The sequence below is a fragment of the Balaenoptera ricei genome, chromosome 1 (assembly GCF_028023285.1).
Source record: "Balaenoptera ricei isolate mBalRic1 chromosome 1, mBalRic1.hap2, whole genome shotgun sequence".
NCBI classification, from domain to species: Eukaryota; Metazoa; Chordata; class Mammalia; order Artiodactyla; family Balaenopteridae; genus Balaenoptera; species Balaenoptera ricei.
Genome location: NC_082639.1, coordinates 19,265,257 through 19,292,752, shown reverse-complemented (window position 1 = coordinate 19,292,752; position 27,496 = coordinate 19,265,257). Strand labels below are relative to the sequence as shown.

The 27,496-nt window shown below is 41.6% G+C and overlaps 1 protein-coding gene across 20 annotated transcripts in view; it reads right to left on the bottom strand.

The window, feature by feature from the left end:
- Positions 1-6,604: 6,604 nt before the first annotated feature.
- Positions 6,605-27,496, bottom strand: part of SRRM1 (serine and arginine repetitive matrix 1) — a 36,952-nt gene continuing 16,060 nt past the window's right edge. For 8 of the 20 annotated variants that reach the window (XM_059915966.1, XM_059915954.1, XM_059915957.1 and 5 more), the window contains 9 exons: positions 26,427-26,507; positions 25,822-25,908; positions 24,383-24,527; positions 23,974-24,015; positions 19,897-20,007; positions 17,400-17,864; positions 16,626-16,821; positions 14,800-15,009; positions 13,334-14,390 (listed from right to left, as the gene is read on the bottom strand). In XM_059915966.1, the coding sequence (XP_059771949.1) occupies positions 14,286-14,390; positions 14,800-15,009; positions 16,626-16,821; positions 17,400-17,864; positions 19,897-20,007; positions 23,974-24,015; positions 24,383-24,527; positions 25,822-25,908; positions 26,427-26,507 (1,442 nt within the window). In that variant the 3' untranslated portion in view covers positions 13,334-14,285. Of the gene's footprint in view, positions 8,745-13,333; positions 14,391-14,799; positions 15,010-16,625; positions 16,822-17,399; positions 17,865-19,896; positions 20,008-23,973; positions 24,016-24,382; positions 24,528-25,821; positions 25,909-26,426; positions 26,508-27,496 lie in introns of those variants that run through there. The other 12 variants (XM_059915969.1, XM_059915961.1, XM_059915968.1 and 9 more) reach the window with 6 other exon arrangements.

Below are 27,496 nucleotides of genomic sequence, written 5' to 3'. Positions count from 1 at the left end.
GTGTGGAATCCCTGGGCTGAAGGACGGCGACCACCAACCAAGAGGGCAGCACGTGCGTGTTCCTCTGGCGGCCCGGGGAAGAAGGATGAGCGGCGCTTTGTGACAGGCACAGCACGTGGCTCTTGCTCCGCCCCAGGGTGAGACTGCAGTGATGCCGGTGCCCTTCGCCGATGTTCCTATTTCACAGGGGAGACACTGAGGCCCAGAGAGGGGATAGAACTAAACCAGAACCAGATCCTGGGCGTCCCGACTCCAAATCCCAGTCTCCTTCCAAAGCTGCCCCTCGATAGGGCTGGGCGGTTGGCCATCACTGCTGGGGTCTGGAGTCCGCTGTTCCTCCTGGCAGGGTGAGCACTGGGGGCTGGGCCTTGGATAGGACAGTGAGAGCAGGGCAGGGTGAGGAGAGGATTACAGCCAGCCCATCGCAGCCTATCCCTGGCTGCTGCTGCTGGGTCAGGCGATGACAGCCTTCCTCCCCACTGAGCCCTCTGGAATGCTTGGAACTCAGTGGTGACGGTCCAGAGTTTCTCTTGCCCTGGAGGGCCCTGGAGTGGAGGGAAGTTCCATATAAGAACCCAGAGCTTTGGCCTTTCCTCCTGCCCTGCCTCTTCCTTTCCAGGGGACTTTGTGTACACCAAGCATGGAAACAGCCACTCTGGGACACTTGGCCTACCCTGGTCAGCCTGCCTACTTCCTTCCCCAGCTCCTGATCCAGGATTAAGAAAAACAACGATCTGTAACATTTAGACAGCTCTGCAGTACAAAAGGCATGCTCTCATACACGCCTTCACTACAAATGTTTTTCCACCCCTCCCGAGTTCTTATAATTCAGGTGAGAATCATTATCCCCATTTTAAGAGTAAGGAAACGGAAGCTCAGAGCACTGGGAGATCTGCCCTGGCCACAGAACTAGTGAGTGTTCAGAGTTTATTCGAGATGCCAAGTCTCTGGATTCCTAGTTTTGCCCCACCCTTGTGCTCCTGTTAATACCAAGAGGGAGTGTTGTGTGATGGAAAACACAGCAGCCTCTGAGACATTCAAGTTTGAATCCCAGCTCCACTGCTTCCTTTTGCTTGCGTTTCCTTGGACAGTTACTTCACCCCTCTGGTTTTCATGGTCCTTTATCTGTAAAAGGGGGTAATAATAGTAACCACCCAGCAGGGTTGACGTGTGAATGAAACGAAACGCTCACACATGAAGTACTTGGCACACGGTGAGCAGAAAGTACTCAATAAATGACAGCGGCTATTTTATCCCAGGCCCTGGAGGCGAGACCATGTTGTCCTGAAGGTCTACCTGGCCCTGTCTCCTCGCTGGCTTCTGGGAGGATCGAATGAGATGGCAGATGGCAAAGGGCATAAAGTGTATGCCTTTATCTCTGCTAAGATACGAATGACCACACAAGACCCAGATTGTCTGAGTGAGGCTACTTCTCAGATTTCATGTCTCCTCTGGACAGAAGGGAACTAAGAAAATCCTAAAGCATGTTCGGGCAAGTTAGTGTAAACTTCTTTCATAAAAGAGGGCACTGAGGCCCCGAGAGGAGGAGGGACCTGCTCACAGTCACACAGCAAGGCAGGGTGGAGGTGGACTTACAACCCTTCCCACTTGACCATGGGATTGATTCCTCTGTCCTGCTCCTCCCAAAGGGGCCTGACCCGGAGAGACTTGGAGATTGTTGCCCAATGTTTAAGGGCAGGTCCAGGGTGGAAAAGCCATGTCTTAGCAGGAGCCACCAGTGGAAAAATGAATATGATGGGTCATGAATCAACAGAGCAGTGAGGTTTTCCCACATCTATCTTCACTGGTAGTCATGGAACCCTGGCATGTACCTTGTTTTAGGAAAAGGACTTCTCCTCAAGCCTGGGCCCAGCTCTCACCACTGTACTTAAGAGGGTCACCGTCAGACAAGGCAGGTCTGGAGAATGAGATGAGGCAGATGAAGGCACTTCCCATGAGGCACTGGAGGTACTAACCCGGACTCTTTGATTTGCATGAACCAGAAAACCCAGCTCAAACTGGCTTCAGCAATAAGGGGAATAGGACATCCCTGGTGGTGCAGTGGTTAAGAATCCACCTGCCAATGTAGGGGACACGGGTTTGAGCCCTGGGCCGGGAAGATCCCACATGCCGCGGAGCAACTAAGCCCGTGCACCACAACTACTGAGCCTGCGCTCTAGAGCCCGTGAGCCACAACTACTGAAGCCCACGCACCCAGAGCATGTACTCTGCAGCAAGAGAAACCACCACAGTGAGAAGCCCGTGCACCACAACAAAGAGTATCCCCCGCTCGCCGCAACTAGAGAAAGCCCGCACACAGCAACGAGGACCCAATGCAGCCAAAAATAAATTAATTAATTAATAATAATAATAAAAAATCAATAAGGGGAATGAACTAACTCATGCATCTAAACTTTCAGAGATGGATCCTCAGGTGTGAGCTTGGTCCAGCAGCTCAAGTGATTTCACTATAGTGGTGGGTTAAAACCAGTCCATAACAAAAGGGAACCTTCCTACGCTGTTGGTGGAATGTAAATTGGTGCAGCCACTAGGGAAAACAGTATTAAGTTTCCTTACAGAACTAAAAATAGAGTTGCCATATGATCCAGCAATCCCACTCCTGGGCGTATATCCAGAGAAAACTCTAATTTGAAAAGATACATGCACCCCAATGTTCATAGCAGCCCTATTTACAATAGCCAAGATATGGAAGCAAGTTAAATGTCCATCAACAGAGGAATGGATAAAGAAGATATGGTACATATATACAGTGGAGTACTACTCAGCCATAAAAAAAGAATGAAATAAAGCCATTGGCAGCAACATGGATGGACCTAGAGATGATCATACTAAGTGAAGTAAGTCAGACAAAGACAAATATCATATGATATCACTTATATGTGGAATCTAAAATATGGCATATATGAACTTATTTATGAAACAGAAATAGACCCACAGACATACAAAACAAACTTAGGGTTACCAAAGGGGAAAGGGGGTGGAGGAGGGATAAAGTAGGAGTTTGGGATTAGCAGATACAAACTACTGTATATAAAACAGGTAAACAAGGTCATACTGTATAGCACAGAAAACTAGATTCAATGTCCTGTAATAAACCACAATGGAAAAGAATATGGAAAAGAATATGAAAAAGAATATGTATATATAAGTATAAATGAGTCACTTTACTGTACACCAGAAACAAATACAGCATTGTAAATCAACTATACTTCAATTTTTTAAAAAAGTATCCATAAAAAAAAATAAAAAACAATCCACAAATACTTCAACACTCCCTTCAAAGGAAGCCTAATTATTCTCCCTTTGAGTGTGGGCTGGACTCAGTGACTTGCTTCTGGAGGATAGAAAAAAGTGGAAATGAGAGCATGCAACTTCAGAGACTAGGTTCTAGAAGGCACTGTTTTTCCCGCCCCCAGCTCTCCAGCAGAAGCCATCTGCCATGGAGAGGTCCACTTGGTGAGGAACCGAGGCCTCCTCCCAACAATTATGTACATGAGTCATCTTGGAAGTGGGTCTTCCAGCCCCAGTCAAGCCTTCGGATGAATGCAGCCCCAGCCAACATCTTCCTATAAACTCATGAGACCCTGAGCCAGAACCACCTATCTAGGCTCTCCGGATTCCCAACCACAAAGCATGTGGAATAAATGTTTGCTGTTTTTTTTTTTTTTTTAATATATTTATTTATTTATTTTTGGCTGCATTGGGTCTTCGTTGCTGCTCACAGGCTTTCTCTAGTTGTGGCGAGCAGGGGCTACTCTTCATTGCAGTGCATGGCCGTCTCATTGTGGTGGCTTCTTTTTGTTGCCGAGCACAGGCTCTAGGGGCGTGGGCTATAGTAGTTGCAGCACATGGGCTCAGTAGTTGTGGCTTGAGGGCTCTAGAGCACAGGCTCAGTAGTTGTGGCACACAGGCTTAGTTGCTCTGCGGCATGTGGGATCTTCCCAGACCAGGGATTGAACCCGTGTCCCCTGCATTGGCAGGCAGATTCTAAACTGCTGTGCCACCAGGGAAGTCTCATGTTTGCTGTTTTAAGCTTTTAAGTTTAGGGTGCTCTGTACACAACAACAGTAACATAAAAACACAGACCAGGTTCTATTTCTCCATGAAGTCTCTTGGTCCTGCCTTCTGCCATCCTCCATATATTGGCTTCATCCTCAAAAGGGATCCTCTTTTGGCAGAAGAGCTGCTGCACCTCCAGCTCTCACATTCCCACAACAGACTCTCCAGGGAACAGTATCCCTCCCAGTAGTTCTGCAGAAGCAAAAAGCAGCTCCGCCCCTCTAAAAGCCATGCCGACTTCTGACAAATCACTGGCTCTGGCTGAGGTAGTGTCCGTCTTTGTGACCGAGGATATGGGGATGATGCGTTGCTTGGTCTAAGCCATCAGAGCCCACTCTGGAGCTGGAGGTGCCACCCCAACCCCCAGCCAATCACATGGGATTCCAATAGAGCCAAATATGGCTCTGATGGTGGGAGAGATGGGGAACAGATGCTGGGAAGCCACATAATAGCCATGACGTCATGGTAGTGGTGGTGGAATACTCAGGAACAGGAAATTTCCCACGGGCCTGAGCATCCTCCAGAGTGAAGTGGTAACAGGGCTTAGAGGTTAAGGTGAGGACTCTGCAATCGGGCAGCATCCAAATCCTGGATCTATACTCACCAGCTTATGTGACCTATCTGGGCCTTGGCTCCTTCATCTATAAAATGGGGTTAGAATGCCCAGGAATGCAGGTGGAAGAATGAAATGAGGTGCAGTAAAGGCTCAATAAATAAGTCCTACTGTTCATTCAAATTCTTCACTGAGCACACACTGTTGCTTGACTGTCTCTTTCCCTGGCTAGACAAAGAGGCACCCAAAGGAAGAGACCGTGGTCATGTCTTTGTCTTGGTAACCCCAGTGCTTGGCGCACAGTAGGCATACACATCTGCAGGTCTGAATCATTTGGAAAAGGGAGTAAATGTTCTTTTTGGCTCCAAGGGACAGGGCTAAGACCAAGGCCTCTGTGTGGAAGTCCTAGGGATCAGGATTCAATTTGCTCTAAAGGAGAACTTTCAGATCAAAGGAATAGAGATATCCATAGTTATAAAAGAAAATGAAAGGAATATTTATGGAAGAATTACTATGTGCCAGAAATGAGCCTAAGCCTGTTTCAGGTCCTGTTGTGTTAATCCTCACAAGTCTATGAGGTAAATACTATTATTAACCCATTTCACAGGTGAAGAAACTGATGCAGAAGACGATTGAGTTTGTTCATTTACTCACTCATTTACCAAATGAGTGCCTTTCCTGTGTCAGGCCCTGGGGATTCACCCATCAACAAAGCAGACAAGTGTTTGAATCACCCGCTGAGCAAAGAGCAAAGCTGAGACATTAAAACCCAGCTGGATTTGTCTTCAGAGCTCGAGTGCATGACTATTACATGGATTCCTTCCAGAACAGGATCCTCATATAGTAGTGAGTTTCCTGTCACTGAAGGTGTGCAAGTGAGAACCGGAGACAGCTCGGGGCCGGCTGTAAGGAATTCCAACTTGGGATGGACTGGGTGACCTGCAAGGGCCCCATGGCTTTTCTTCAAGCTCTGGAGCCGTCCAGAGAGCCTCTGAGCACTGAATCGGGAAGAAAGATAGGGATGGAGGGAAAAGGAAAGAGGAAGAAAAAGGGGAAGCGGGAGGGGCGGACTGACTTCTAGGGCATGAGCTCGCGCTGTGGGCACCCAGGGCCCGGGCGCCACCTAGTGGAAGAATGTGAGAAGCTGCTGGAACAGGAGAGAGACAAAATGAAGAAGCTGGCGGTAGGGACGTGGACAGAGAAATTGAGAGTGTGACAGATGAATGTGTTCCTGCTTCAGCGTTCCAGACCCTTCTGTGCATAACACTGTATATAATGTAAGATATATGTGCGTTATAAAATATAATGTAAGACTTCTTTCTCCACATTTTGACCTCTCTGGGATCTCCATGCGTCTTTACAATGAACGGCATGATATTTAATAGATGGTGGTGCATACTCCAATTGCCAGCATCCAAGCTTTGATAAAACTTGGCCATAACTCTCACTGATGAAGCCTTCATGATGCTCCAGGCATGAGCCAAGCCCTTGACATGCATTATCTTATTGAATCTATGCCCATTTTACACGAGAGGAAACTGAGGCTGGAGGTGAATCAAGATGGTAGAGTCAGAGGACGTGAAGCTCACCTCCCCACACACCACAGCAAACATACTGTACCTGTGGAACAATTCTCACAGCAAACCAACTGGAAACAGGCTGAGGGAGGCGAAGTCACTTGCTTAGCCTCACAGTGTGTCTGTGGCTGAGATGCTGCCGCAGAACATTGTTCCTGACCGTTGCGACGCTGCACTGCTCCCCTCTTTTATGTCCCTGAGCATGCGGTTTCATCACTATTTGATTGCCCCTCTGCTCCTACCCCCCCCATTCCCGGCCATGTGCCATGAACTCCACTGGATCAGGGACTGCATTCTATTCATCTCAATTTAATTCTCCTCAGAACCCTGTGAGGTGGGTGCCATTATTACCATTTTATCTGTAGAGGTAAGAGTTTAAATAAATAGAAGCATCTAACATTTTAAAAATTATTATTTATTTATTTATTTTTGGCTGAGTTGGGTCTTCATTGCTGCGCGCGGGCTTTCTCTAATTGCAGCGAGCAGGGGCTACTCTTCGTTGCGGTGCGCGGGCTTCTTGCGGTGGCTTCTCTTGTTGCGGAGCACGGGCTCTAGGCACACAGGCTTCAGTAGTTGTGGCATGCGGGCTCAGTAGTTGTGCCGCATGGGCTTAGTTGCTCCGCAGCATGTGGGATCTTCCCAGACCACGGCTTGAACCCGTGTCCCCTGCTTTGGCAGGCAGATTCTTATCCACTGCACCACCAGGAAAGCCCTAACATTAAAAAAAAAAAAAGACTAAATAAGAAATATACAAAAGGGAGAACTGTAGCAGTGTTTGGAGGTTGGCATGGGGTAATTTACTTTCTTTTATCTATTTTCCAAATTTCCTGGTTGTACGACATTTAAAATGTATTCTGCAATTTTAGTTCATGATCTGCCCAATGGAAAAAAGAATATTAAACATTATATATACATGGTTTGATCCTGATGTTTGTAGCTACATCAGTACTTCTAAATACATAGGGGGGAAAAAAGCCCCAGTTTGTTCCATATATTAGAGGAGGGGAGCTCAGGGAAGGTTGAGTGTAGTCAGGTAGAGTACTTGACTTGAGGTAGGTGTCCTTGGTTATATTTGGATGATGGGATTGCCAACAATTTTTTTCTCTCTCTCTTTTTTTTTTTTTGGCCACGCCACATGGCTTGCAGGATGTTAGTTCCCAGACCAGGGATTGAACCTAGGCCCCCGCAGTGAAAGCGCCGAGTTCTAACCACTGGACCACCAGGGAATTCCCAATTTTTTCTTTTTGTTTTCCAAATTCTCTAAAAGTGAATATGTATTTTTTTTTTTTTAGAGTTAAAAACCATCATCTTAAGTACATCTCTAAGTCCAAAAAGGATTAGGACATTAGGAGACCAGGAAGGATATCCCAGGCAGAGAACAGCAAGAGAAAAGCAAAGGAACAAACGTGGGAAATCACAGGGTTCCTGGCGGCTGCTCAGCACATCTTGGCCGTCTGGATGGGTCCCGATGGTCGGTGGCGTGAGCGTCTTCCTCCAGGCGGGGCCCAGACCAGTCAGGCTTACCACTCCCCTCTGCTCATGTTGGCTATGTTAAGCCAAAGCCTCCATGCTTAAATTGCTAGAAGGGTCCCTACCCGGTTATGCACTAGGGAAAGAACAGATGTGGGACTTTGGGGTTCACAAAGGCCACTTCTGCACATTGTTTCCTATTTTGGGTTTTTTCCTTCCACATCTCCAATATTCCCTGAGAGCTACTTCTACCCCTGCTTCAGAGGCACCTGGTTACTCTCAGTCTGTTTCCTTTCACTACAACGGAATTAAAGCTGGGTGCCCTCAATAGCCCCCGGGCTGAGGCAGTCTGCGGGGGTGGCAAGGCACCTGGGGGAGCTGTGGCTTTACCTTGGGGCAGTCGGTTCCCGTGACAAGGCCTAGGCTAGATGGGTGGTTTTCGCATGGTTTTTGGTTGCGGAACCTTTTATCAAAAAGAATCCAACAGGGAAGCTCAAAGTTTTAAAAAAAAAAAAAAAAAAAAAGCAGAGCAAAGCCCTTGCGAAGCTTACCTGTATCATCGCTCAATCCCTCAACAAAGAGCAGTACTACTAGTGGCCCCATCCGACAGAGAAAATCTGAATCATAATTCTCCCCACTTAGGGCTCTGCAGGGCAGTTTACAAACTGGTGGCCTAGGTGATCTGTAAGGTAGTGGCTTTCCATTTTGCTGACTGTATCAATCACATTAGAATACATTTTACACGGTAACCCAGTTCACAAGCATACATATGCACACAAGCACACAGGCACACACACACTTCATGAAATAATACTTAACCTACTATATGTGATTCACACTTAAATTAACTATTTCATTTTTTTATTTTAATGCTGGTTGCGACTCATTCAACTTTACAATTCACTGCCGAGTCTCAACCTGCAGTCTGCAAAACACTTCCTTGATGAAGTTTCCAATGAAGAGTTTGTGACTGGCCCATCTGGTGAGAGGTATCCATATAGCCGTCTGCACACATGGCACCACTCTTCAGAATCAGCACATCAGCTTCTCCTCCCATGATGCACCTGAAATAAAAGGCCATCTTGGCAAAAGCCTCTTACGATGTGAAAGCCTGCCAACTTAACTATATATTGACAAATGTAGAAGAGTTTTGCAAAGAGCTTTGGAAAAACATGGATTTCAGATCCTATCAATTCATCTTTCCTTTGAAAATGGATTTGCACGGAAGACCACTTAGGAGTACAGCAATAATTGAGTTCCTAAGAGCCAAAAGACAATGTTTGGTATGAGCTAAGATGGATCTTTCAAATGAAAAATACAGCAAATAAGCTTTCAAAAGGCAAAAAAGTCTTAGACTTTTGGAGCTGGTCTTTCAAAGGAAGGAGCAGAGTTGGGTCCTCAGGATATTAATGCCTTTCAAATTTCAACTTCCAAACTTTTTCAGAGTAATTTTTCAGAGTAATAAGCTCCATCCTTAATTCCAATGCCTTTCGAAGAACCACACATATTTGGGCAGATTTTCTACATTCGTCGTCTAATGTGATTCTGTTACAATACCAGACAGGTATATTGAGAAAAACAGCGCTCTTTATCAGATGGTAGGAGGGACAATATCAACTAGACCTGCATGTACCTTAAGTAAGTCACACTCTCCCTTAGTCTCCTGATCCTCTTTACAAAGTGGGAACAAATTTTTCCTTGGCCATAGTCCCCCGGCCCCAACCTCCACAATGGGTATGAAAGTTCTACAGAGCACTTTACAAATGCATTATCAGCTCTACTCTGCAGAAACTCTGAGAGCCCTACAGCCACAATTTCAGAAATATTCTCATACAGATACAAATCTGTTTAATAGGGCACTGAATACTATATATAAAATAGATAACTGATGGGGACCTACTGTGTAGTGCAGGGAACTCTACTCTAGTGCTCCGTGGTGGCCTATATGGGAAGGGAATCTGGAAAAGAGTGGAGATATGTATTTGTGTGGCAGATTCGCTTTGCTGTGCACCTGGAACTGGCACAACATTGTAAATCAATTATACCCAATTAAAAAAAAAATGGCAGCACATGAAAAGATGCTCAACATCATTAGCCATCAGGGAAATGCAAATCAAACCACAATGAGACACTAGTTCACACCCACTAGGATAGTTATTATCAAAATGACAGATAACATGTGTTGGCAAGGATGTGGAGAAATAATAACCCTCATACATTGCTAGTAAGAATGTTCGGATAGTGTAGCTGCTTTGGAAAATAGTCTAGCAGTTTCCTAAAAAGTTAAGTATGACCCAGCAATCCCACTCCTAGGTATATACACCCAAGAGAACATATGTCCACATAAAAACTTGTATGCCGAATGTTCATAGCAGCTTTATTCATAAGAGCTGGAAAGTGGAAACAGCTCAAATGTGCAACTGATGAATAGATAAACAAAATATGGCATATCCATATAAGGGAACACCACTCAGCAATTAAAAAAAAAAAAAAAAAAAGGGCTTCCTTGGTGGCGCAGTGGTTGAGAGTCTGCCTGCTAATGCAGGGGACACGGGTTCGCGCCCTGGCCTGGGAAGATCCCACATGCCACGGAGCAACTAGGCCCGTGAGCCACAACTACTGAGCCTGCGCGTCTGGAGCCTGTGCTCCGCAACAAGAGAGGCCACAACAGTGAGAGGCCCGCGCACCGCGATGAAGAGTAGCCCCCGCTTGCCACAACTACAGGAAGCCCTAGCACAGAAACGAAGACCCAACATAGTAATCAATCAATCAATAAATAAATCTTTAAAAAAAAAAAAAAAAATGAAGTACCATGGATGAACCTTAAACACATGATATTAAATGATAGAAGCCAGACACAAAAGGCCACATACTGTATGATTCCAGTGAAATGTCCAGAATAGACAGATCTATAGACAGAAAGTAGTTGCCAGGAGCTGGGGCAGATGCGACTGTCAGTAGAATGGAAAGTGACCGCTAATGGGCAGTTTCTTTTTAGGGTGATCAAAATATTCTGGAACAGGTAGTCGTGATGGTTGCATAACCTTGTGAATATACTAAATACCACTGCACTGCACACTTTAAAATGGTGTATTTTATTAAAAAGAAAAAAAAAGAAAAAATTACATTGAATAGGGCTATGATTAATTAAAATCCTTTTTAGACATCCAAACTAAAATTTACAGTAGTTACTAGAATGACCACATATCACGTTAGCTAAGAAAATGGGAACCTCTTTGTACTATCATTGCTTTATATGTATTAACTAACACACTTAACTCTTCAAAAACAACTCTGAAGTAGATTCCACCATTATTTAACTCGGAGAGAAGAAATGGCAGCACTTAGAGGTCAAGTAACTTGACCAAGGTCACACCATAGAAAGCTATGGTAGAAATCCTGGTCTACCAAACTCTATGTTCTTGTCCACTCCAACTTGTTTGCATGTCTTTACCCGCAGTGGGCAAATACTAGAGAGCAGCAATCACCATGTCTTCATTTTCTTTACCTCAAGCCCTAGTAGTGCCTTGCAAGTACAGAGGCAATGACGGTCAATTAAACTTATTTACTCATCTGTTCATCGAGCATTTGTGCTTCTACAATGTACCAGGCACTGGGGACACAGTCACATACAAGATCAAGTTCCTAAGGACCAAAAACATATCATCTCAGGTGGTAATAATTAGTATAGATGAAAACAGAGGAGAGGAAGTTAGGGAAGCCTGTCTGAAGAAAACAAAGTAAAGAGAACAGGTCAGATCCAGCAGTGAAGACAAAGGCCCCGAGAGAGGTTTAAAGGAAGAGCAAGGAGGTAGGTATGGCTTGAGCAGATTGAGGAGTAGAGATGAAGGTGCCAAAGTAGGTGCTACTGGGTCTTACAGTCCAGAGTAAGAAATCTGGATTTTACTCTGAAGCAGAAAAAAGCAGCTGAGGGTTTTGAGCGGTACTATCATCTGCAGGCTGCTGGGAACGGAACGGCCTTGTGTGCGTGAGGACTGGAGGGTGCACGATGCTGCCCCTGACAGTATCAGCTCAATTTTGAGTAAATGAGAGTGACAGGTACTGAATGAGACAGAGACAAGATCAGAGGACATGTTCAATGTTCATGTCAGAGGATATGTTCAATTCGGTATACCTTTTAGACATCCAAATGAAGTTATTAACTAGGTAGCTCGATAGAGGTCTAGGTCAGGGGGAAGTCTAGACGGGAAAGAAATTTGACACAAAAAAAGACATTTAAGGGACTAGGGATTCTTTGTCCTTGGTGGCTTTCCCTACAAACTCCACTTCACGTTTCAAAGGATCCACTAGAGATAAAAGAGCTACTGGGGTAGGAGGAAAACTAGTGCTGCATCTAGAAGGTAAACCAGTGTTGCCCCCTAGAACCCAAGAGAAGGAAGTGTTTCGACAAAGGAGTGAATGACTGAGTCAACTCCTGCCAAGAGGGCTAGTAAAGGATGGTGAATTGATCGCTCATTTTGGCAAAATGGAAGTTACTGCTAACCTTAACAAGCAGTTCAGTCAAGTGGAGGAATGAAAGCGTGAATAAATAGGACAAGTGAATAAATGGATTGAATGAGTGAATGGCTAGATAGATGCAAGTACCCCAGTGATGTTCATTGGTTTGTTCATATTGAAAGGGGTAAATCAGCTGCAATCATCTTAGAAACCGGATTATTCTGGGGACTTCCCTGGCGGTCCAGTGGTTAAGACTCCTCGTTTCCAATGCAGGGGTCACAGGTTCGATCCCTGGTTGGGGAACTAAGAACCCACATGCCCAGCGGCCAAAAAACAAACAAAAAACAAGCACAAACTGGATATTCTGTGCATTTCCTACATCACAGAATTATAAAGTCAAAAGGAAGTCATGTGGAAGATCCCTGAAAGCTCTAAGTTGCCGCATACACATGTAAGATTCTACCAATGGTGGAGAGTCACTCTAGATACCTTAGTTCAGTCGCTACAAAAGCAGCTTCATTAATCAGCTTTTGCCTTGTTACAAATCACTCTAAAAACCCACCTGTAAAAATAGCCCCTCTATGTCCATATCCTTTAGATCAAAAACTGCCCACTAAGTTTTCCTGAAATTAAGACATGTAGGCATTTTCCTTCTTTTTGCTTCAACTGCCAGAAATTATAATCAAATTAACTGCCTATGTGACAACTTGCTAAGCTTAGATTCACTTGCCAAAAATTCCCCTTCTTTCATATGAATGTTGTTGTTTTACCTTATACAATGTTATCAACTCCCAAGTTTCCTCAAATTATATTCCTCACACCACACCACACACACACACCCCCCCAGTAGAGGTAGGTTGCTCCAGTCATTTCTTAACCTTCGTTCGCTTCCTGGAATGTGCCAGGCTTCTTCTGTCTTGGGGTGTACAGATACTGTTTGCTCTGCCTGAAACTCTTCCCCTATGCCTGGCTAACTAGCCCATTATATATGTTCCAATCTCACTGTGTGCTTCCCCTTCATGGCACTTATCACATTAATTACTAAAATAAAGATGGTAAGACAATTTCATCACCTTGTATTTCCCTTGTCCAATCCTCACTCTGCCAAAGGTGCCAAGGGGGTAAAGGCACTGTAAGATTTCTAAGGTAGGTTTCCTGCAGTACTGAGGTGGTAAGTAAAAGTGAGTGGCCAACATTTTTAAATTTAGAAATTTATTGTTTAATCCACAAGCTTTATATAGCTTTAGTTTAAAAAAACAAAAAAAAAACCAACAAAAACAAAACAAAAACAGTGAAAACAAGACACTATTTCAAAGTCTGGGCCCTTCCAGCTTTCCAAATACAAGAGCTCTGAAAGCTGTATGTACCAATCGGAAGAACAAGACAATATTATGAATGGAGCCATGACATTTCATAAAACAAAATTTTATGTAACTGAAGGATCCTTCCTGGGACTAGTTAACTGCCTTTACAAAAAAAATAAAATAAAATAAACAGAACAGAGTGAAATTCCAGTGTTCCAAATCAACTTGTTACACATCAATATAAACCCACAGTGTCCTGGCAAACAACATGCTTTCATTTTCTGTCTCATCCTAGAGCTCGAATCCTAATTCATTTCAGCAGAGACTCCACAGGCAACAGGAAAGATTGTGGCATTAAAATATTCATTTATACTTTTGTGGTAGTTCAACAGTGGTCTTATTTCTGGGAAAGCTTGCAAAAACCATACAAGGTTGGAAGCATCATAACTTAAATGGGTGCTAAGACTCAAATGAGAAAAAGGAAAAAAGAAAGAAAAAGTAGAAAGAAAAACCTCTGGGAATAGACAGGGGCATTTAAAGGAACCATAAGAACGCCAACAATATTTAAACCCCCTTTTTTAAAAAGGGGATTCTTTTTTTTTTTGGCTTAAAATATTTCACTCTAAATGAATTTATGTCAGCTGTCAATGAAAGAATGTCACTAATACACTGTGGACACCTTTTGCAATGTAAATCCATGCCCTTTTTTTTTACATGGTGAACTTCAACCTAGCAATTATTACAACAAATGTTATAGTCTAAAGCTCAAACACATTTTTAGCAATTTTGAAACTGAATTGCGTACAAACCAAATAAAATTTACATCATAACAAACATTTCCACCTAGGACTGTGGGGACACTTGAGCCTTCCGCATTGATCTCAGGGCCTTTTCACGCAGGTGCTTTTCTAAGTCATCAAGGTTATCTTCAGCCTCACTTTCAGTCTCCTAAAAGAAAACCCAAAAAACCAAAACCCAAAAAGGTCATATCATTAAATCTTGAGACACCGGTGGGAGATGTTGAGTACAGAGAAAAATAAAATTCTTGTGATGTGTGCACAACTCTATGAATATACAAAAAAACCATAAAATCACTATACTTTAAATGGGTGAAGTATACGGCATATTTAATTATATTGAATTTCTTTTAAAAAATACACATTAAGCTTTTTGGATGCCATTCATATTCTTATCGTTAGCCTTAGCAAATCCCTGCTCTTGGTAGGTGGTCATAGAGAAACCGATCAGAAGAGAGTTAACAGCTGAGCATCCAATTATTAGAAAAACCTTACTTAGCTACTTCTCAATACCAAATGACGCAGCTATCTGTACAAACTGTAAGACTGTGCGTAAATACCTTCTTAGGCTCTGGCTCTGCCTCTGGTTCTTCCTGTGCTGACGCGGCTGTGGGAGCAGCGATGGCCGCAGGGGTTACAGGGGCTGCAGCAGCTGCAGCTACAGCCTTTTCCTTCTTGTGTTTTTTGTGCTTCTTGTGCTTCTTATCCTTTTTGTGTTTCTTGTCCTTCTTTTTCTTCTTCTTCTTTCCACCTCCTTCTGGGTCTGAATTCTAGAAATCCAGAAAACCAAAAGCAATAAAATCAACCTGTCCAACTAAACATTTTATTTCTTCAAGGGAATAACCAACTGGACTAATCTAGGATTTCATACGGCTTCGGGGGAAACAAGACCCAGGGCCAATCACCACCAAGAAAAGTACTCCTAAAAGATGGGAACCACCACTGAAAGCAAAGACTTCCAAGAGTTGAAACAGACCTTGAAGATAAATGATTTTTAAAAATTTCCCCAACTAACTTCACATTAAACCAGGCCTCCCAACCACAAGCTATGAATCATGTCTCCAAGACCGGCCTGAGTCAGGGTCTACCTCCAGATGTAAGGAAAAGCACCATGTGCAACAGGAAGAAAAGTCTCTGAACTCAACTAGACCTGAGTTGAATTCTGGTTCCTGAACCTATTAAACTAGTTGACCTCAAATTGCCTGACTTGTTCTGAGGCCTTTTTGTCAACCCAAAATGGGTATAACAATCCTTGATAAAGCTGTTACAAAAATTAAATGGGAATATCTGTAAATCACCCACAATACCAGCCTAACATGTAGGCTTTTAATAAATAGTTATCATCCTAAATACAAGCGTGTATGAATGCCACATCTCTAATCACTGTCTGATCTATCTCTAGAATGTGGGTGCATTGTTCTCCACTGCCTATATTCCAAATTTAAGCAAAGGGTAGGCTCTGCTATAACTGCATCTAGTCTGTAATTTTTAAATCTCACATTTCTAAGCAATTACTTAAAATTCCTCAATCCATTCAGTCAGTCTGCACAATAATTCAATCCTATTAAGATGGACATCCACCACTGATTTTATACAATACAGGAACCTGCCATGATTAGATTAATGAATCACAAAGAAAACAGTTTAAGCTCCAATATTTTAATATCCCAATGATATTTAAGCTTGACAATGTAAAAGCAAGAGTGTTCTTCTTATCTATGTAGCTTGCCAAAGATAAGGCTATATGGGACAACAAAGTACTTTCCACTCCATCTAACATTTCACAAGTTGTGAGGTTCATTTTTTATTATAGAAATAATGTATTTACACTGTAGGAAAAAATAAGACCATTAAGATGTAAAGATGAAAAATTAAGATCACTCATCATTCTCCTTCTAACACATAACCACCGTCGACATTTTGGTATCTTCTTGTGATAAAGTGTATTTTTTCTTTATAAAAATGTAATCAGACTAATAGACATGATCTAAGATTGAAACTTTTATTGACTGTGACCATAACTATCCCAAAACCTGTCAAACACCAGAGAAAACAGCAGAAACGCTAAACTATTAACTATTTTTCTCCTAGATAACAGAATCAAGGGTAATTTTTTTCTTTCTGTTTTTCTAAATTGTCTATATAATCCAATCTTCACCACCAAGATTAGAGAATTTAATAGTATTAGACGTATCACACATTAGTAGACGTCTAGAGTATAAGCATGGACTGTGACGCAAACACCACCACTTAATCTGTGCCTCCTTTTCAAGTCCATCTGAACCACAGAAAATAACGCTCCTCTGAACTACAAAAGACAAAAAATTCTCTCCTTCCAAGTGACCACGTATAATTATAAAAGATGTCCAAAACAGGGTAGACATACCCTTGCCGGTGATGGGCTTGGTGTTGGGCTTTTAGCCTTTTTAACTGGTACCGCTGGTGACCAGTTGGTAGAGGGTGACTGAGACTGGACAGGGGATGGAGGTGCTGGGGGTTTTTTAGCTGCTGGCTCAGGAGATCCCGAGACAGATCGGGAAGATGAGACCCTCCTTACCGACTGAGGGCTTGGTGAGGCAGCTCTAGAAACAGAGGGAAAAAATAAAACATTTAATATCCAAAAGCAGAGATCCTTCTTTCTTAAGAGAAAACAACCAACTACCATTATACAACCAGATCATGAACTTTAAATATTTCACAGCACTTAGTCTGCTGGTTGATCATACTAAAACTTATGAAATTTTTATCACCTAAGTCTCCTGGAGAGTAGTTCAAGCCCCACAATCCTCTATCCATTCTGTTAATGATTCTTCCTGTATGAAATTAGTAATGCCAGTTCCTATATTTAAGACTGCTTTTATCAGTCTTACATAGACATGCAAGAAATATCCTATGCATCACTTCAGAGCTAGGTTTGGAAACAGACTCAATAAGCCTGATACCCCTAAGAACCAAGTAAAACCCTATGGCATTTAGCTTATACCATGAGGAACTACCCTGAAAACAGAAAGGATCTATGAATAGGACCTAGAATTTGCCTTAAAGTTTGTATTCACAGCTATTCTCTTCTGTGATTTCTCAGTTGGGGGGTGGGGGGCTTCCAAACACAAAGAGCTATGCAAGTTAGTGTTCCTAACCAAAAAGGATAAAGTATTTTTACTTTTTTATCTTTCTGGGCTCCGGAGTCCTGGAGACTCTCCTAATGGGCCTAGAACCTGGAGATGGGGACTGCCTTCTTTGGGGTGATGGCGATGCTCCTCTTCGAACAGCTGGAGGACTTGAGGAGGTCTGAGGAGCTCGAGGCCGTGGTGAGGGCGAATGCCGTTTGTTTGGTTGTGGTGACCGGGCCTCCCGGGTAGATCGGCTCGGGGAAGACCCTTTCCTATGCTTTGATGACAACGAAGGCGAACGTCTCTTCGTGACTGGGGAGCTTCTTTGTTTGGGAGGTGGCGAATGGGAGACCCGACGCTTTGGTGGTGGTGATGGTGATACCCTTCGTTTAGGAGGGGGAGGGGGTGAAGCCGTTCTTCTCTTTGGAGGTGGAGAAGGAGAATATCTCCTCTGTATTGGAGGAGAGTATCTTCTTGGGGAAGGTGAGCGACGACGTGGGGGAGGAGAAGGAGTCCTAGGAAAAATAAAAGGTCCAACAGAGTAGAAACAGAATGCAAAGAAAACTATGCACTTATACAGCACCACACAAAGAGAGACTATTTCTAAGTGGAAATGTCATGCCTTTAAACTCATTTAAAGTAACAACAACAAAAAAATCACTTAGTAAATTCCTGTTTATCCTAGATGACTACAAATAGGTCATTGTGATTAATGGAGAAATTTAGTTTTCAGACTGAATTCAAATTTGTCAAAAGTCATTTAGCACAATCCATATAGAATCAACTTAATATTTTTTGAGAAGAGAATCTTGCATTGCTCTAAGGAAACTGAAAATCCATTATCACTATGTAGTAACTAGATAACTACATTAGCAAGACGCTACTGTGTTCAACTTGAACTCAGGAAGTCTGTGCTTTAAAGAGCTCTCCTGTGCGTGGGGTACCCTCTCTAAACTGGTGTTTGGACTCTGAATTAATAATTAGCGTTCACTTGCACAGCTTTAAAAGGTATCTCTACCCTGCCCCCACCAAGACAGACTTACATTTTTCGTGTGTCAAAAGAGTAGTATTCAATGGAAGTCTACTGCTAGGCAGAACGCATCCCTGTCAAAGTCTCAACTTGGCCTTCCTCTTAATGCTTAATCCCTACATAACCCTAATTTGCCTCTCAGGAATTAAACCTCAATATAACATTTAGTTCCAATGGCCTGATTTTCTCCTGAAACATTCAGACCTTGAGCTCAAAATATTTTCCTGCCTAAAAATCAGCTTTGGGATAGGCCATACATTGGGCAACACCGCAGAGTTTTCTATTTTGCCCTTATTATTTAATAACTCTGAACCCCCATTTCCTCACCTGAAAAATGGGAATACCACCTACCAAGCAAGATCATCTTGAGGAGACATGAAGTACATAAAACATCTAACACTTTACCTGCCACATAATGGCCATCCAGGAGTGGTAGTAGCAACTATACCGCTTGGTAATGTGTTTGAGCAATGCTCTTAAAAATTTTTTCCCCTAACTTTTATTTTGAAATCATTTTTGATTTACAGAAGAGCTGCAAAAATAGTGGAGACTTTCCACTTAACATCCCATATAACCACAGAAAAATTACCAAAACTATGAAATTAACCTTGGTATTAACTAAAATACTTATGTCACCCTAGTTTTTTTCTACTAATGTCCTTTTTCTGTTCCAGGTTCCAAAAATCAGGATCCTACACTGTGTTTAGTTGTCATGTGTCCTTAGTTTCTGCCAATTTGTAACTGCTCCTCAGTCTCTCTCCCTCTCATGACTGACATTTTTTTTGAAGAGTACTCGTCAGTTACTTTGTAAAATGGCTTTCAATTTGGGTTCGTCTGATAGGGTCAGCGCTCTGTGTCCAAAGATCCAGTATCCACAAATTCAACCAACCATGGATCGAAAATATTTGAAGAGAAAAAAAATTCAGAAAGTTCCAAAAAGCAAAACTTAACTCTCCACTGTAAAGTTAAATTTTTTCCCTCTGTAATCACTAGTGATCCTGCCTTTTAATTTAACATCTTTATTGATATGTGGTTCACAAATCATAAAATTTACCCATCTGAAGTGTACATTTCAATTGTTTTAGTATACAGTTGACCCTTGAACATGGGTTTGAACTGCATGGGTCCATTTATATGTGGATTTTTTTTTCATACATGTTGCAGTACTACACAATCTGCTGTTGGCTGAATCCACAGATATGAAGGGCCAACTGTAAAGTTATACTCAGATTTTCAACTGCGTGGAGGGTCGGTGCCCCTAAGTCCTCTCCTCGCTCAAGGGTCAACTATATTCACAGTGTTCAACCATCATGACTCCCCATTCCCATCCCACCCTAGGCACTACTTATCTAATAACTCTCTATCTCTACAAATTCGTGTGTTCTGGACTTTTCATGTAAATGGAATTGTATGTGGTATTTTGTAAACAGCTGTGCATGCCACTCGAATAAAATATTTCAATCACAAAGATTCAAAGTTGCTCCATTTAGCTCCCACTAGCCTATGTGATAAAGTACCTTCGTCGTGGTGGTGGTGTGGGAGACCTGCGTCGACGAGGCGGAGGCGCAGGAGAAGGAGAACGTCGCCTTCTGGTAGGCGGTGGGGAGGGACTTCTCCTCCGTCTACCACTAAACCAAAGAAGAATTATAGTTGATTCAGAGTCAGTAACACTTATAACTAAGTGATCAAGATCATTTAGTTTCAATCATTGTCAACCCAAAGTGCAGCAACTGTCACTCTATCCCTCAAAGCAGTGTTTTTCAAACTACAGTGTAGTTAGTCAAGACCCTGGGTGAGAACCAGGATTTAAAAAAAAAAAAGAAAGAAAGAAAGGAAGAAAAGAAAAGAAAAAGAAAATCAAAATCAAAGTGCTTTAACTTGTGGTAAGGGTAATTTTGTTTTGCAAAATTTTTGTTTCAGTATATAAATATGCAGTCTGAGTCATGACGTAAAACATTCTTAACATGACGCAAGGTGAAAAAAGTCTGAAAACACTGCCTTAGAGCATTGCTTTTTAACTAGAATGCACATCAGAAACAGCTTGGAAGCTTATCTAAAATTTGTGTTCACCAGGTTTGGGCTATGGTCCAGCCGGTATATGTTTAAAAAGGTTCTTCAAGTGATTTTTGATTCCTTGTTAGGAACAACTGTTCTAAAGTCTAGAAAAATACAATGTTCTAATACAGATATTTAAAATTTAAGGCCCAAAGTCTGGGTGCCACTGCTCCAAGTTCTTGATTTTTTAAAAAGTATGTTCCCACAGTTCAACAGTTGCAAACTATTAACTAAAAACCCTACTCCAAAGACAAAGGACCAAAGTTGTCTGAGCACTAAAGCCATTGGGAGCAATGTGGTTAAAATATAGATAAGAATCACAGACCTTAATTCTGAGCTGTTAGGCACTTAGCCAATTAACACAAAAAGCACACCTGAAAAATACAATTATAATCAACTGGACTAACTCATAGTAGTCTCCCAGCAGATATACTAAAATAAATACCAAGCCAGTTGGACACCTATTGGCTAAGTTTGTGTATACAAAGAAGTCAAATAATATTCAATTAACCCTTAAACAATGTGGGGCGCTTGGGCTTCTGCACTGGCAGATTCAATCAACTGAGGATGGTGCAGTACTATAATATGTATTTATTGTAAAAAAAAAAAAAAAAAAAAAAAAAAAAGCCACGTACGTATAAGTGGAGTTGCACAATTCAAACGCATGTTGTTCAAGGGTCAACTGTAACTAGTTCTTAATTTCTTGCCCAGTACAGGATTGATGCTTCCTGTGAATCTGGAAGTATTTTCTAAAGTTTACCAGTCTTGATTCCCCATTAAAACTAAGGAGAGTTCATTAACAGAACAATGAAAATTCTGACACTCATTAGTAAATTTAATTTTTAATTTAAATTTGCTTGGGGCTTCCCTGGTGGCGCAGTGGTTGAGAATCTGCCTGCTAATGCAGGGGACACGGGTTCGAGCCCTGGTCTGGGAAGATCCCACATGCCGCGGAGCAACTAGGCCCGTGAGCCACAACTACTGAGCCTGCGCATCTGGAGCCTGTGCTCCGCAACAAGAGAGGCCGCGATAGTGAGACGCCTGCGCACCGCGATGAAGAGTGGTCCCCACTTGCCGCAACTGGAGAAAGCCCTCGCACAGAAACGAAGACCCAACACAGCCATACATACATACATACATAAATAAATCCAAAGTTTAAGGAAAAAACAATTTGCTTATGCCTTGTGGGGACTAAGACCTCACTCTGAACAGATTTAAAATATAAACTACAAGACAGATAAGCTTCAGATGAAACGCAGACACCAAATTATTAATTACAAGAAAGAACAGTAAAGGAGAAGCCACTTTACTAGCAAGGCTAATCTGAGAATTACGGGACCTAGAGAAACAGGGTGGACTACAGTACTGTTTCAACAGGTAATGAAGATTTCAAATGGGAAAAGACATTTGGGTTTTGACTCAAAAAAGAAAAACAAAGGTTTACACTCACAAACTTTGAGGGTGAGATGATACAAAGCAGAACTCCCAATGTGTTATCAGTAGGTGTAATAGCAAAAGAGGCTATTACTGTTGATTATGTGTCTTCTCTTTTTAAATATTCTCATAAAAAAAATTTAACTCAGATTAGAATCTATTATAATACACTAATGACCTGAGATATTTATTCTGTGCCTCAGTTTCATTTGTAAAATGAAAGGCTTGGAGTAACTAAAAGGTCCCTTTCAGTGATGACCTTCAATGTCCTATGTTTCCATGTGAGAAAATAACCAAAAAGAGAATAAGAATAAAACCGTAACCTGATTAAAAAAAAAAAAAAAAACAAACCCATAACCAAACTAGCGTACTTAAAGGAACTACAAGAAAAATTTGATAATCACTTATAACTGGAATCTTGACACCCAATGGCTCTATGACCTAAAGGCTACAGTTTCTTACCTGAGCTGATATGGCGCACATATCAGGGGTTTAAAAGAAGAGGAAGAAGTAGAAGAAGGCTAAACATTTTCTAGTTACTCTGAATACTAGTGCCAACTCAGGCCTTCAACTGTGTGTAGAAATTGTTGAGTAGAGAGGTCTCCCCCCACCCAAATTGCGCGAGAACCAGTTTCAATAAGCCTCAAAACATGAAGTAGCCCTCAGCCCTCGAGTATGTAGGAATACACAAGTCTTATAAGGACAAAGACAGCTTGCGATCTCTGCAGTGACCTCTTCAGAATCACCTCACTTCACTGGTCAGGCTGGTAATGAAGACAAGAAGTTATAGATGCAACAACTATCTTTTTATACTAAGTATGATCAATACACCATTCACTGTTAAGGAAAGAGTATTCAATACCCAAAGACAAATGTTTAGAAGCATGAAAAATGCTGCATTTTTCAATCTTTAAACTTTATATATGAAATATTCAAAGCCAGGCTGTATTTCCCTTCTTAAAAATAAATACTGAAGTGTGATCCCAAACAATTCTTTCTCCATCTCCAAATCCTAGAGACTTGATGGCAATCTCTAACATCATTAACCATAACGGGGGCGGGGGGGGGGGGGGGGGGGAGAAGAAATCTTACCACTAACCTGACTTTGTAAAGCAATTTTTTAGCTGCTGTACTAGCCATTTTACAGAAACCAGGAATAATCACAGTTGGGAACAGAATACCTTTGTATCTAAATTTTTTTTAAGGTTTCTATTTTTTCTTGTCAAGTAAGTTACTTCCACAGCACAAACACACCGTTTTGCTCCATCATATACACTGCCAACTGGTTCCAAAGAACCTTTCCAAGAAAACACTCTTATTAATTAGTGAGACTACTTAAAACAACACAGCTTCAAAAACTGAGCTATAAAGAGAACAATGTGAACATTTCAGGAAGGATAAATACTTAGAAATTTAGTGACAGCTAAGACCTCAAAAAACAGAAGACTAGCAAAGATAGTACAATGTCATGGTGAAATGGTATAATGTCAATGGCACAGGTCTAAGATCTGGCTTTGTCACTGTAACCCTAAGAAACTCACTTACTACTTCTGAGCCCCTGTTTTCTCACTTATGAGATACGCTTGAATTAGAGATTTCTATGTATCATCTGGCTCTAAAATATTATGGCCTTAGGGTCACAAAGACCCTGATGACCAAACAGGTTCCAAAAGGATATGCAACTTACCTTTCTACTGTAGGAAACACTGAATAGGGCCAAAGCCTTACAGTCATTTTTTAATCTTTTAAATGTTTCTCCCACGTTTTTCTTGCCTTCCCTATAGTCACCACAAAGTCTGTTCCCACTAAATCTAAGGAGCTATTATTATTGTCCTATCTCTTGGAAAGACCTCAAAAAGCAGAAGACTAGCAAATACACTGTAACTGCACAAAACTCTAAATTCAAATGATGCTCTAAAATGAACACTGTGTATGTTTTTATCATTATTTTGATGTGTAAGAAAATATAATCAAACCAAAACAATTGAGGAACTTCTCCACAGTCATACCCTGTAAACGTCAGAATGGGATGTTACCTAAACAGTAAATTAAGTCACTAAAACTTTGACATGTAATCCTAATTTACAAAATAGCATCTAACCAACCTTTTAGTCACTGGCGATTGCCATCGCTTTCCCATCTGCATCCTGAGAGCAGTGGAAAAAAACAAATGTCAAGAATTCCATTCACCAAATTAATTACTTCAATGGAGTTAAGTATCACTAATGGATATACATTTTTTTAGATATTCAAACATGGTCGGGAGTTAATGCTATGATTTAACTGGTCTATTCTAGTCATGCACACGTTCGACATGCTGGTACAAAACTTACTAAGTTCTCATTAAATAGTAATGACCACGGAACAAAGAAAACCCAAATACCCCCAAATCTGACCATCTCCTACTGTGAGTTCTTGAAAGGAAGGAGTTAAGCAAATTCTAAATAAGCCCACAGCCCATCCCTTAAGTTATGAAGTTTTATCACAACTACAGAACACCAGGGAAGACATTACCGAGGGGAAGTCTCTTTCTGGCGCTTTCGAGGTGATGGAGAGGCACTCCGGGAAGGGGAATGTCTCCGCCGCCTGCCTACCTCACCATTCTTCACGTGGGACCTTTTGGGTCGCTCATCTTCTGAGGAAGAGGAGGAGCCAGAATCTATAATTACACAATAAACAAAAATTTACATCAGGTCTATGCTTAAGAGTCTGTCTACGTTTTTGGAATCTAAGCAGATGGAGTGTCCAAATTAGCAAATCAAGTCCACTAACATAAGCAAGCACATATACAGCCATCAGTTCTGAAAAAAGGTAATATTGATATGTGCTTAATGACTTGAAAGTCAAGCATAAATAAATATACATTATTATATAATTACGTTATACAAATCATTTCCACAGAACAATCCAACAAGACACTGTCCCTTAAAAATCTAGTGATCTTCCAGATAACTAAGTAAAGCTTAAAAAGCATCTCAAGCATTACTTAATTCTTGCTACTCTATGTACTTTTAAGGCTACTGAAAGTCTTAACTAGCATTTGAATAATTTATTCATACCATTATTTAACAAACAAAAATGTATGTGACATTTCCTACAGGCCTGGTAACAATCAAGGACTGCAAAGAGAAACACTTCATTTGTACATGGTTTCCTTAACTTTAAATAACTAACAAGTCCCAAATACCAAAAAATATCCAAAACTTACATGCATTTTCAAACATTTCCATGATTAACCTCATCTTAAAGAGTTGCAAAAGCTGTATGGCTTTTAACTGACTTAATGCCACTGTGGGATGCTTTGGTTTCCATTTTATAAATGCAAAGCAAAGGTAGTGCCTAGACTCAGTCACAAATACCAACTAAGCGAATAAAACCAGGATATCTGGTTTAAAAATCAGGTTTCTGTGTACATACTTTTTAATTCAGAAGTTCCACTTCTAATTACTATTTTACAGATATACTCACATAAGCACAAACACACAAAAAAACTAGAAATAACCTAAATGTCCAAATAGGCGAGTGGCTCAATAGATGACAGCATGTTATCAAAATTTGAAAAATGCTGCAGCTGGTAAATAAATGAGGTAGATCCTTAAGAATTAACAGGGAAAGATGTCTAGATATAGTAGGTTAAAAAGGCAGGCAATATAATCTACAGTTTGAGCCTCTGGGTTTTTTTTTTTTTAAACCACAGATACTTACACATGCACAGAAAATTTCTGAATAAAAGCTTTGGGGAGTAAGACTGAGGGTTGAGGAAAGAAATATACTTTTCCAATTTCTATTCCTGTTTTAACTGTTGTGCTAAGACTTCCTCCTAACATATTTATACAAAGGCACAAAAATATTTCTCCTAAGTATTGATACATTCACTACATTTTCGGATATTTTTATCTTAAGTATTTTTATTAGGATATGCAGAAAGAAAAAAATGTAACCAGTGTCCATACCAGAAGAAGACTGCTGGTTCTGTCGTCTGTATTGGCGTCTCTGCTGCACAGAATCTGCTGCAGCCATTTTGCCACCTTTATCTTCTTCTGAAAGATGGATGCATTTAGAAAGTGTTTCTTTAGTCATGCATACAGAAAATGTTAACATATTTGAATTGGGAAATGGTCTCCTAAACCTTTATCTGGTTGGGTCAAGCAATACAGCTACTCTTTTTTAATAAAGGAGGAGCTTAAAATGCCAATTTAAATGCTAATTTAGACTATCTTCACTAAATATAATAAAAATAAACTTATTTAGGCATCTGTGACAGTTCGGTCTGCGTGCCAAGCACTTTATAAACATTATTTCAGTTAACAACCAAAAAAGACCTAAAGGATGGTACTGTTACCTGCATTTCAGAGATGAAAAAAAAAAAGTAGAGGCTCAGATAAATTATTAAAACAAACAAAAAGTAGTTGGTGGAGCTGGGGATTCAAACAGGCTGGTCTGACTTCAAAGTCCTAGCTCTTAACCATTAAGCCATATCGTATAATTAATCTTTAACCAGAATCTAATTCAGCTTAAAAAAAAACCAAAACAAACAAAAAACACACAAAACACTTACCTGATTCAGATAACTCTACTTTTCTAGGCTTGGGTGCTGGTGAAGGGGACTCTCTTTTCTCAGTACCTTTATGTTTTGTCACTAAAAATAAGGGGAAGAAAAACCCCACTTACATACATACAAAAACAAAACAAAAAGCAACACATCTTCTTACTAGTACAAAAAGAAGTGTGACTATTCTCATAAATAATTTACTGACAATTAAAAAGTTCCTATAAGCCCCTGTTATCATTACCTGAAGTAGAAGCAAGAATTTGTAAATGTTTGGTGAAAAGCCTCAGAAAGTTCTACAATGATTTTCCAATTTTCAAATTTTCAGATTCTCCCAAGAGAAACATTAAGAGAAATTGGGAGCTGCCGTTTCTGAGTAGAACAAGCTCTATGCTATGCATAACATTCAGCTGAGTAAAGTAAACCTCTGTGTGCTACCCTACAACCTAAAACACACACTCTTGACTACAAAGACCTCATCAACATAAGAGCTTTTAAGCACCCACTACAGGTTGGTTCAGAAAAGTAATGAAGGACTTCCCTGGTGGCGCAGTGGTTAAGAATCCACCTGCCAATGCAGGGGACACGGGTTCGAGCCCTGGTCCGGGAAGATCCCACACGCTGCGGAGCAACTAAGTCCGTGCGCCACAACTACTGAGCCTGCGCTCTAGAGCCCGTGAGCCACAACTACTGAGCCTGCGTGCTGCAACTACTGAGCCCACGTGCCACAACTACTGAAGCCCGTGCCACTAGAGCCTGTGCTCCGCAACAAGAGAAGCCACCGCAATGAAGAGTAGTCCCGGCTCGCCGCAACTAGAGAAAGCCCGCGCGCAGCAATGAAGACCCAATGCAGCCAAAAAAATAAAATTTTTTAAAAATTAAAAAAAAAAAAAAAAAGTAGGGGCTTCCCTGGTGGCGCAGTGGTTGGGAGTCCGCCTGCCAGTGCGGGGGACACGGGTTCGTGCCCCGGTCCGGGGGGATCCCGCATGCCGCAGAGCGACTGGGCCTGTGAGCCACAACTGCTGAGCCTGCGCGTCTGGAGCCTGTGCTCCGCAACGGGAGAGGCCACGACGGTGAGA